Raw genomic sequence first — 12166 nt, 5'->3', positions numbered from 1 at the left:
CATCCAAACTCTTACTAGGTGATCTATTGATCACATGCATTGCAGTCTTCATTGCCTCAGCCCAAAAACCACCAGAAAGACTTGCATTGGAAAGCATGTATTGCAACCTTTCTTGAATGGTATGATTCATCTTTTTTGCAACTGGATTTCACTCTGGAGTACGAGGGGATGTGAGCTCCCTCTTAATCCCATGTGTATCACAAAAATGCTGAAAGTCATGAGAGAGATTATCTCCACCATTGTCAATCCGTAGGCATTTAAGCATTCTACCTGACTGATTCTCAACCAAGGCCAGCCATTTCTGAAATACCTGGAACACATCACTCTTCCGAGCTATAGCATAAGCCCACACTTTCCTAGTTGCATCATTAATGAATGTCACATAGTATTCAGCCCCGCCTAATGACCGTGTAGGCATGGGACCACATACGTCTGAATGCAAAGTTTGTCCCATCAAACTTTTTAATGTTGAAAAACTCCTTTTCAGACATGGAAGAGAATGCCATGATGCAAATAAAGCAAAATCCCAAATGCTAGTGCCTGTAAGAGAGAATTGCACCAAATACCAAGTGCATCCAAATGTGTAGGCCACAATAGACTGAAATATCACCAAAACTCAAAGCTCAAAGCATCAAAAGATGCAGCTGACTCATGTGCATGTACTATGCATCCATATGAGCAAATCTGGCCCAAAAGAAAATGCCAACTGCAATGGCAATCCAAAATGCCAATAGGTGCCAAATGGCTCAAGCATAAACACCGTCCATGGGCATATGCATCAATAATATCTCATCCAAGAGAGCATAACACTATCAGTGCATCACCTGCAATGTGTCAAAGCTATCCCTCAGCATAAAATAGCATTCATGTGCAAAGCGTCCATAAAAAATAGCATCCCACAAGGCAATCTGGGCCTATCAGCGCATCCAATAAGGATTGCAATGCATCCAAATGGCCTATAAATCATCCATTGCAACCCAATGCACACCACGAATGAGCGCACATGGCTCAAACTGGAACTAGAGTGATCTGCATAAGGTATGCTCAAGAAATCATGGTCCCATGGAAAAGACCGCTATTGAAAATAGAACCTAAGATGCCTCAAAACATGGGCACCATTGCATAATCGGACTCAGTAAGAAAATTTGCAAATATCTCTCTTCTGTCGGAACTCCAAAATCCCAACCGATGAGTGAGAAATGTGAGTCAACACTTATCCACTGCTATGTGGCATAAATCTAAGGTTTCAAAACCTTAAAATGAAAAATGCATAATAGAGAGACGAAATCGAATACACAGAGATCTATAACTCTGAAAATACTCCACCGAATCATGCAATAACTGACAGGTAGGAGTTTTTGGGCATAGGGAACGCAATGGGACAGACGGTTTTTGAAACCGTGGTCTGAATCACTAGGTCCAACACACGGACTGAAAAACGTTTTTGGAAACAGAACTGTTTGTAAACTCCACCAGAGTGTGAATGATGAGCAACATAGAAGTTTTAGGACTTCTTGAGTCCACCGGAGTTGACAGATCTACAAATGGTTGCTCCAAACTTGAGTTCCAACACCCGGGCAAAAAAACATAGGAACTGACACAGTGAGTCAGAAATCCAATGAAATTTTCCAAAGGTTCCTCCAAGGTCTCTACACTCTCGGATGCAAGTAAAGTCACCCACAAAGCTTCTCCTTCCTCCCATAGAGCTACTGAGCTTCCAGGCATTCATGCATGCTCAGCTAGATCTCCCGGGCTCTGATACCAGTTGAGAGTGCTCTCAATGGAAGCAAGAATGGAAGAGGGAGGGAGAAAGAGACAGAGAGCCACACAAGTTTTGGTGGGTGCAGAACACCTTAATCTTCTTTTTCATTCATTTATATATGTGTTTGAGTATTGTACATAACCAGGGTAAAGGCACAGTGACCTTTAACCCCCACATAAAGGAATGGTGTGCCCCCACGAATGTATATGAACTAAGGTATTTTATTTGTATATGTAGTTCTTACAAAAGTTTTATCTTAAAATTCTTCAAGATTTCATCATCACTTATTGATCTTAAGTAGTCAATTGAGTGCACTTGAGAATTTAAAGGCTGCGCTAATGTATAGTCTTGCCAGGCTTTGAGAATTCTTTATTTCTATGTAAACTAATGTAAGTGGGCCATGGATCATCCATTAGAGTGTACTAATGCAAGAGGGAAATCATACAGCCTTTGAAAGTTGAAAAATTCAAGGTGCTAAACTTAAGTATAACATGTGTGACAAAGAACCATTATGCCTTAAAGTCATGGTGACACTATCTTTATGGGGCCGTACTTTAAGGTTAAAACAGATCATCAGAGGATTAAGCATTTGTTTTCCCAACCTTTAGTTCATCTTGGCATATTAAATGGGCTAAGTATCTTTAAGGTTTTGCATAGCCTCACATAGAATACCAGCTTGGTAAGCAAAACATAGTTGTTGATGTGCACTAAGTTATAGACCAAGTGTGATTTATGTTTTACTAGTGAGAGTGGAATCTCTTAGTAGATGAAGAATGCCTACAAAGGTGATAAAGAATTTAGGGCTATTTATGATGACTTACTTCAAGGACACAGTGATTCTCAAGAAGGACATGCAACTCATGACATCTAGTGTAATTTAGCTCGTGTTTAGAGGACATTATATGTGCGTACCATCCAATTTAAGATCCCTATTCTTTGAAGAGATACATAACTGTAGTCCTTATGCAAGACACATAGATATTAGACAATGAACGATTGATATTATTGAAATATATTTCTATTGGAAAAGATTGAGAAATGACGTAGCTACTTTAGTTCAATTGCTTAACTTGCTAGAAAGTTAAGTGATCATGGCACAACACTGGAATTACTTCAGCCAATACCTATTCGCTAGTGAAAAATGTAGTGCTATGGATTTTGTGTCAAGATTCCCAAGGATTTAGAAACAAAACGAACAATCACATTTTGTAGATAGAATTAGTAAGCAATCACATTTTGTGTAAGAAAAGCATCACTGCTATAGAAATTGGTAAGATATTTATTAGGGAAATGTTTAGATTACATGGATTACCTAAGTCTATTATATCACACAATGATCCTAAGTTCCAAAGCCATTTTTGCCAAGCTCTATTTGAGAACTTAGGAACTAAGTTGCGATTCTCTACTACCTAGTCACCCATTTTTGGCAAGCTCTATTTGAGAACTTCAGAGCTAAGTTGCAACTCTCTACTACATAATCACCCATCAATGGATGGACAACATGAGATCGCTAATCAAGCTATTATCCAATTATTACATAGTTATGTCCAACGACAATCCTATCCAATGGGAGAAATATTTTTCTCTATTAAAGTTTTCTTATAACAAAACCCATTCATCTATCTACAAAGCACCATTTGAGGTATGGCCAAGTCCTTTCTACACTAGTTGTACATTTGAGATCATGTATGGCCAAGTCCTTCCTACACTAGCTACTGTACATTTGGGATCATGCATGGCCAAGTCCTTCCTACACTGGCTGTACATTTGAGATCATGTATGGCCAAGTCCTTCCTACACTAGCTATACATTTTTGGCTATTGATCACTTTGTTGAAGATGCATAGGAGGTACTCACATAGGTTGAATCACATATATAGTGCACCCAAGAAGTCTACAAGAAGGCTATGAGCAAGAAGCAAAAAAATGTACATTCTCAAAAAGGAGATTGGGTCCTTTTGAAGATTGGCAAAAGGTGATTCAAGATAGCTTAAGGAAATACCAAGTCTGTGAAGTCAATATATTGAATTATTATGGACCTTTGCACATTTCTAAGGTCATGCATCTAGCAGGAAGTCCAGCATCGTACAAGCTGACAATGCATGCTAATTGGAACATGAGGAATCATTTCCATGTTATATTTTGAATCCATTTAAAGGATGAAAAACATTGGTAAGGACCATTAAAGAAGAAGAACTAGAACTTCAAGATAGAGTAGAATTACTTGTTCTAGAATGTATACTATCCATGAGGTCAGGAGTTCCATGAATAGACATAGATCACGAATTTGGTGAAGTTTAAAGAACATTCTACTAAAAGATTGGCAATGGTTTGATGAAGAGCACTTGCAATGTTACCATGCACTTGTTGAAGGCTCTTTGAAGGGATGCAAATCAGGTCTACTTCCTAAGAAGAAGGGCAAGTCACTACATGATTTTTGTATTAGATCTTGGTGGATCATTCTACGGAATCTAGTGATTAACCTATGGTTGTAACATTGTAAATTGCTAATATAATATAATATAACGTGCATTAGGCCCTAGGATGGATAGGCAAGGGAACTATTTGCATGGATATTGCATTACTTAATGGTAGGGATAAAAGAGTCTTAGGCCAAGGGTAGAATAATCGGGTATGCCCATGGGATGTGAGCCCAAGAGGCATGAGAGGTTGTATGCTCTTGCATCATGCATAGTGTGTTGTGTGGGCATTTACATGCATAAGTTGATTGTGGCATGCATGAGCATTGTAGAGGGTTTCAGTAAAAATACAGTCACATGGGTACCCCCTCCATCCCATTTGAAGGGTTAATCTATCTCAAAATTTTGCATCATTATCCACACATGAGCATCCTGCATTTATGGTTGTGACATCCCCTTTACTAGTCTCTCTCTTCATCCTTTCCATGACTTGGACATGAGAAACGCATGAAGACTCACTCTTGAATGGCATCTTTTGCAAGATACAAGAGTTGCCATGTGTTTTCTTGCATTTTTGCTCTAGGTAAGTGTTGCAAGTTATGTTGAGATCCTTATCCCACTCTTTTAGAGGTGGGAAAACTAAGATACACTATTTAATAAATGATAAATTTCCATACAGTTCTCATGCTTACATGTTGAAACTACCTTAAGTTATCAATCAACATCTAGAACTCTTTACTAAAGGTTAAGGTTTTTCCCTCATGTTTTGGTACCATTATCATCTTATTTGCCTGTTTAAACATGAGCATCTCTAGATTTTGTGGTATTTCTTTCCCTTGGTGTGTTTCTCCCATGAAGCATAAGACATGGATGATGGAATGAGGAATCATGCAAGATCATGAAGGATTCATGGGTTTCTTTCGAAAGATGAAAGAATCAATGGTGCCTTGATGGTTGATCAATCCTTGGCAAGTACATAAAGCACCTTACGATGGGGTCCCCTAATTTGGGTCCTATATTGTGCACTGTGAGTGAGTAATTATATTTTTTGCATGTGATTCATGAAATTCAATTTCATTTATGAATTATTTCCCTTATAAACATGTTATGCCATTTGTCGAATTGCCATCATAAGGAGGAATACATGATTATGTTTCGATTGCAATATCTACATGGGAGCATTGCCATATTCATACACACATCATGAACACTGCTCATGCATAACACTAAGAAAGTATGTGTGATTATGATAATGGATGCTGAATTAAATAATGGGCTTATGAATAAATCATTTTTTGCATATTAATGCCAGATAATTCATACAAACGTCATGGGTTGACTAAGGATTATTGACTAGGGTTGGATTTGCCTATCCACTTGGTGAGAGAGAGAGAGAGAGAGAGAGATCATACACTTTTGGACACGCTCACCAAAACATCACACCTAAATGTAACATCATAGCCACTCCTGCATTGTTGAAAAGAGCTAATTGACACAATGGACAAGTGAGGAAGCATTGTCTTACAAGGTACGTATCCTCCCTTGACATACATGACTCAAAAAAGGGCAAGGTTAGGTGAGGACCTAATCAATTCTCACTTTACCATATGGGAGGTAGCAATTCAAGAGTGGTTTACCTTGCTCTCGAGTTGTTTTTTCCCCTCTCCCATCATCCCACCCTTTTAACCCCACTCACCATAATCTTTGCTCACCTGCCCACTAGTGGTCCATATTATTGAGCACGCTACCTCGGACCTACGGTTAGTGGGCCAGGGGACTGCGATGGTTGAATGCATGCACACCACCAACTCACACACCTACTTTGACATGCAAGCTAGGGCACTAGGCCTACCTTACTTCCAAGTTTACCACCCAAGCATCATAATGGGACTCACGTCAAATGTGGGCTTTCAAGGTTGGAAGGAAAGCACCGAGGGAAGCTTGCATACATGACTGGCGATAGCCGGGAGCCTATCATGCTGAACAAGGTGCTTTCCTGTCCGTCAAGGTCAGCCGTGTGCCGGGGGTCTTTTTCGATGTTGACAGGGAGCCCGTTCTTCCAGTACTGAAAGTGACCAGAAAGCCAATTCTCTCAGTTTAGAGGGTTGCGCTGGCTTGTGGCGACCTTGATAATAGTGCATTTGTGAGCACACATTTTTTTAGTAAATTTCGGTTTAGATGGTTGCACTCACTAGTGGCGACCTTGATGGTAGTGCATTTGTAAGCACACATTTTTTGGTTTTGTTATGGGAAATTTATTATCAGTTATGCCGATATTTGTTTGTAGAAGTTGTTATTTCAAAATTTCATGTCACACTCTCCATTATTTTCAATACTGTAACACAAGTAATCTCAATTATGCTCCCTATGCACTTTAGTTACGACACCTCCCATGCAAAACAAAACTCAAACACAAGTCATGGTTTGAAGCTCAATCCCGCTTCCCACACCCTACCATGCAAAACATGCCCTCTTGTGAACACTCCACTATTTTCAATAGTGTAACACAAGTCAAAGTTTCAACACTTTATTAGTTACAACATCCTCTCCCATGCAAAACATGTGCCCCCTCTCTAACACACACAAAGCCAAGGGACCATTATGGTCTACGGCTTGCGAAGCCATGCATGGGGACCTACTCTTAGTACGTTGGCAATCAGGGTAAAAAATAAGAGGGAAACATAGTTATGGAAGTGTAGATCATTGGGCGAATCTTTTAGGAACATAGCTATTGAAGTGTATGTCATTGGGTAAAATTCTCTCGATATAGTTACACATATTAGCCCATACTACCATTTCAAGGATTTAATGGGTTTAAGTATACTTAATCTTCACATGCAGGTTTTTAATAAGATAGAATTTTTAAAAAATCTAACATTATAGATCGTTCTAGATGGCTTGTGCCGATCAATTTGAGTACTTGGAAGGCTAAATTTGGAGCTTTTATGAGAAATTTATGTTGAATTTTGGGCGAATATATCAAATTTAATGTTGTAAATATTAGCCCAGAAGGCTCTAAATTCGCCCTTCCTCTATTTTTTTCGACGTTGGCAATTTGCACAAAAGAACGTCTTCATTTCGGAACTCACTCGTTACGGAGTTCGCTACCCTCACGGCCACCATGCCCACCCAAACTGTCTGCGTTACGGGTGCCAATGGATTCATCGGATCGTGGCTCGTCTCCTTCCTCCTCCAACGAGGATACCGAGTGCGAGGCACTGTGCAGAATTTAGGTGAGCTGTTCGGAGGCAATGATTGCTCGAAGGCACAAGTGGACGCTAATTCGGGAGGAGGATGTATGTAGTACAATCGTCTGACGGGAGGAGGATTTTATTGAACACGAAGACGTAGAAGTAGTACTAGTAATTGGCGGAGTGGCAAGAGTCGGTCTGTGAAGACAATGAAGGAGGAGAGAAGGCAATACTCGTTGGAGGAGGAGTTCCCGGGAAGGAAAGGAGAAAGAACAAATAGAAGCAATGAAACACAAAATAATTGGGAGAGAAAAGAAGCAAAGATACATTCCAGCCGATCCATTGCTGCTGGGCTTGAGTGATTGTCTGCTACAAGTCTTTGGAATTGTCTCCGTGGAGTGCTAGTAGTAATCCGTTGTGGGTGACTTTCAGGAGACGATTGGGAGAACCAACACTTGCTGGCCCTCGAAGGAGCAAGCGAGAGACTCCAGTTGTTTGAAGCTGATCTTTTGGATAAAGAGGCCTTGGCGGCTGCCATTGACAAAAGCGATGGGGTTTTCCACGTTGCATCTCCATGCTTCCTTGAGGATGCGACGGATCCACAGGTTCCCACACTTGTGCAATGCATGGATGAGAGAACGAAACGGGGACAAGACATTGAAACAAAGACTTTTTCTTTTTGAACGACTGATGAATTTTACGAAGCAGACTGTAGTTGGCTTGCCCATATCATGCCGCTAAATCCGCCTGGTTGTTTTACAGAAGCAACTCATCGAGCCTGCTGTGGAGGGTACTTTGAATGTCCTGCGAGCTTCGTTGGCAGCGGGAGTGAAACGCGTCGTGGTGACTTCGTCAGTGGGTGCAATGGTACCCAACCCCAATCTTCCGCCGGGCACCTTGGTGGACGAAGACGGCTGGGCTGACATCGAAGTCTGCAAGAAAATCGGGGTAAGCTTTCCATAAAACTGTATGGTGTGGTGCTGTGTGAGAGCGAGAGTTTTTGGTGGAGGTTTTATCCTAGTCTTTCCGGAGCAAAGAGGTTATGGTGCATGCAGGGATGGTACTCGGTGTCAAAGGTGATGGCAGAGAGAGCTGCTTGGGAATTTGCTGAGCAGACCGGTCTAGATGTGGTGGTCATCAACCCCTGGTGTGTACTGGGGAAGTTGCTGCAACCGAGGCTGAATGCTAGCTCTGCTATTCTTCTCAGACTCATTGAAGGTTATACCCATTTTACCCCCTCTACCCCCATCTCGATTTTATAACCAGCTCTACCCAGTTGTTTTCTTGCCATGTAAATTCATTCGAGAGGGATGGATACCAGAGGCCCTATGAAACCGTGAGATGCTTCTGTGTTAGGCTTACTTGTTTTGTGTTCTGCGACCAAGCTTGCTCTGCATATGATGCATGTAGCAGCTCCCTTATAATTGACATGAAAATTTAATTAGCCTACTAAAGCGGACTGTTAGCTTCACTTTTCTTACCAAAACCCTTGATTTGCCCTGCTTCAAGCCATTCTTTGTCTCTCGTGGCCATCAGTGTGCCCTGATTTCTTTGGGCCGGATGCATCCACTGTTGTTTCCCTGCACCAGCATCCCCTCTTTCGTCCCTTTCTTGGCACTACTACATGCAAGGGATCCTCTCCTCGCCTCGCCTCCGGTGCGAGGTTTAATGCAATCCATGTTACCTATGCTCTCTCTACTCTTAATTCTTGCAACCAGTATCCATCATTGGCTGCTGTCATGCCCTGTTTTTTTCTGCGTCACTGTCTTTCTTGAACGTATCTTATCTGCATAGACTCTCTAACCGGTAGTGTTTTCCCCCCCTCTTTCTGTTGTGCAGGAGTGTCTGGTGCACAAAGCATCGTCTGGCCACTGGGAATTGTGCACGTGCACGACATTGCCAGAGCTCATATTTTGCTGTATGAAACTCCCTCTGCTAAGGGCAGACATTTGTGCACCGACGCAATATTTCATTTTAGTGACCTAGCAGAGGTAGTTGCTCAGTTGTACCCACAATACAACATCTGCAGGTGTGTATATAAACATTTATGAACTCTTTCTTATTACTGTGTCTTTAGTGGCAGCAGAAATGTTTCTCTTATATAGGATAATTTGAAGTCTAGCATTTGCATTTTCTCATAGCTTCGATAGTTTCTTCCTTAGAATGTTTATGTAAAATCATAACTGTTGCTACTAAGACTTGCATACTTGTTTAATCAAAGAGATAGCATGAAAAGGGAAGAGACAACACGTGATGAGAGTCTTTCTTTATTACTTTATTGCCCTGGATATGCACCAGGTGCATATGACTAGACCAACTGAGATGAATCCCAATGGCTGGCCCAACAAGGCCTGAATCTAAACGGCTAAGCCCTGTACATCATCTCCCCCTCTGCCCCTGTATGCAGGATAACAAGGGGTATAGGGCCGACTTGTGATGCTGCAGACTCGCTGCCTTTCTAGCTTGCATGATAGCCCTTAGGCAATCTGACAGGCTATCCTGAGGTACGCCCAACAGAGAACCATGTTACATGATAATTTAGAGTGTGCACATGATAGCATGGCTTTCCATCTATCAAGAATAGAACTTTTCATCATTCTTTGGACTGTTTTTTTCCTTAGCAAGGGTAAATACTTTCATTTTTTCTTTTAAAAATAACTTTCACTTTGTCAGAGAATAGTTATTTGCAATCCAAAAGCGAAACTTCCCCAGCATTTTATAAGTAGATCCTCATGTATATTTGTTTATGACTTTCTATTATGTAGATTCTTTGGCTTCATTGTCAATGGGCTTTATGGAAGTGAATGCCTTCAGATTAGATCCCCTTTTTTGTTGGCTGCTTACTGTCTGTGCACCTTGTGTTTATACAAGTTTCAAAATTCCTTTAGGAGCCTTTGGAGCTGGAAAACTTAACATGAGATGGTTTGTTAACGACGTGTGGTTTAATGAGTTTGAAAAAGTCATAGTCATTCCCTATTCTATTAGGAAGAGAAAAGGAATAGGAGATGGAGACGACTACAAATGAAGAACTTGATGCATAGACAAGCTGCTAGTAGCTATACTAAGAATTAACTTAACTACAGAAAGGCATAAGGATGACTGAGCTAAAAGCCAACAACAGTGATGGACAGAAGACCCATGATGTAGCATCAAGCACGAAATTTTTTTTTTGGCATTTTCATCCTTAAAAAGCCTTATATGCTATTCTTGGCATATTTTTTCATATTAAGCCTTGTAATAACAGATTAGATTGCATTGTTATCTCTATCTTCACTAGCAAAGTAGATGTTAGTTGGAACAGCTAGCATTGTCACAGAAACTAGCAAAGTAGATGTTAGTTGAAATAGCTAGCATTGCTAAAATGGGATAAGATGTAAAAATTACATGGTGCTTTAGCCTTGAGATTACTCAAAGTGATCTTGGCATTTTTTACTTTTGCACAAAGGGGCTTATGGTCCAAAATGCATCACTAAAAGCTACAATTGAAGAGGAGTATGAAATCATCATGCTTCTCATTGATGTGGCTAAATCATACTCTAATTTGGTCACAATCTTGAAAAATGTACACAATTGCACACATGAGGGTGTTATCTCTTCTCTTCTTGATGAGAAGAAGTTAAGTAAGTCCACTAGAGCATCTACATCGAGCACATCAACTATTATGAAGCATTGTTCTTACTACAAAAAGGAACTGCTTCAAGAAGCACCCTATGCATGAAAGGACAAATGACCACTTGAGTAGAGAGTGCACCACTAAAAAGGAAGAAGGCACCTTAATCAATTATTTACCAAATACGCTTCTCTAGTCCTTGTACCATGTCTCTTTATTATCCAAAACCTTGTAATAAGCCTATTGCTAAAGGCTTCTCGCATTTTGTATATTACTTGATGTAGTGCAATACTCCTCTCTTAGTTCATATTGAGCGGGGTGCTAACAAGAACCTTTTTTTATAAAAAACTTTGAAACGGTATCAAGAATCTTGCCTTTAGAACTTATCATCTATTAAAGTTAATAATATTCAAAGCTGTTGATGTTTTCAGGCCCAAAGAAGAGAAACATCCAGATCCTGTACGTTGTCCAAACCCATCAAAGAAGCTCATAGACCTTGGATTTACTTTCACTCCAGCTAACGATGCTATTCGAGATGCAGTTCAGAGTTTGCAAGAGAAGGGATTCCTTCGGTGATTGATCACACATCAATCACGCACAAAATGCATGATAGGTTGAAATCTTGTATCAATGTATGACTCCTTGTTATTTTAGTTAGCAATAATCATAATGCGTGTATGTGCGTGGATGCACACGCATGTGCGTGTTTGCATGTGCACATGCATGATGCTAGATTGTTATTATTATCATGTGAAAGGGGTTGAAAGAATGCATCATCAGTTACATGTCATGATTAAGAAATGGAGAATAGCCAACATGTGAGAACATATGCTTATGTCAGTTTTCTCCCACCATAGGAAGCGATTGACATTAGTAAAGATGTAAGATCTAATGTAATCAGTATATTTGTAACATTTTTAATAGCTCATTGCCTTATTCGTTTCTATCTCATAAGTAAGAGAGACTAACATGAATCAGTGTTGACTTCAACAATGATCATAGCTTGGATAGCAAAATATTGATTAGACTTATGCTTAGCAACTAGTTTTCATAACAATTCAAGGTTGATGTGCACAAAAGCTTTGTATGAATATATGTTATGTGTCTAGCGATGAGTATGAGCATATGTTTTAATGATGCAAGGCGTGATGAAAGTTGATCGAAAAGCATTGTATTAATGTATT

General features: G+C 40.2%; 1 protein-coding gene across 2 annotated transcripts; it reads left to right on the top strand.

Annotated features, from left to right (window-relative positions):
* Nucleotides 1–7084: 7084 nt before the first annotated feature.
* Nucleotides 7085–11878, top strand: LOC147904992 (phenylacetaldehyde reductase-like). Of its 2 annotated transcripts, XM_087389236.1 has the most exons (6): nucleotides 7093–7414; nucleotides 7805–7977; nucleotides 8135–8320; nucleotides 8428–8590; nucleotides 9212–9401; nucleotides 11414–11878. In XM_087389236.1, exons 1-6 carry the CDS (start codon nucleotides 7303–7305, stop codon nucleotides 11556–11558), a joined length of 969 nt encoding a protein of 322 aa, XP_087245362.1. In that variant the 5' UTR covers nucleotides 7093–7302; the 3' UTR covers nucleotides 11559–11878. The 2 variants fall into 2 exon arrangements, with proteins under 2 accessions (XP_087245370.1, XP_087245362.1); XM_087389244.1 differs by lacking the exon at nucleotides 9212–9401 and having other exon boundaries at nucleotides 7085–7414.
* The last annotated feature ends 288 nt before the right edge of the window (nucleotides 11879–12166 follow it).

The sequence above is a fragment of the Dipteris shenzhenensis genome, chromosome 2 (assembly GCF_047967505.1).
Source record: "Dipteris shenzhenensis isolate YYH24624 ecotype China chromosome 2, Dip_SZ_1.0, whole genome shotgun sequence".
Classification (NCBI taxonomy): Eukaryota; Viridiplantae; Streptophyta; class Polypodiopsida; order Gleicheniales; family Dipteridaceae; genus Dipteris; species Dipteris shenzhenensis.
This window is presented reverse-complemented; position numbering and strand designations above follow the sequence as displayed.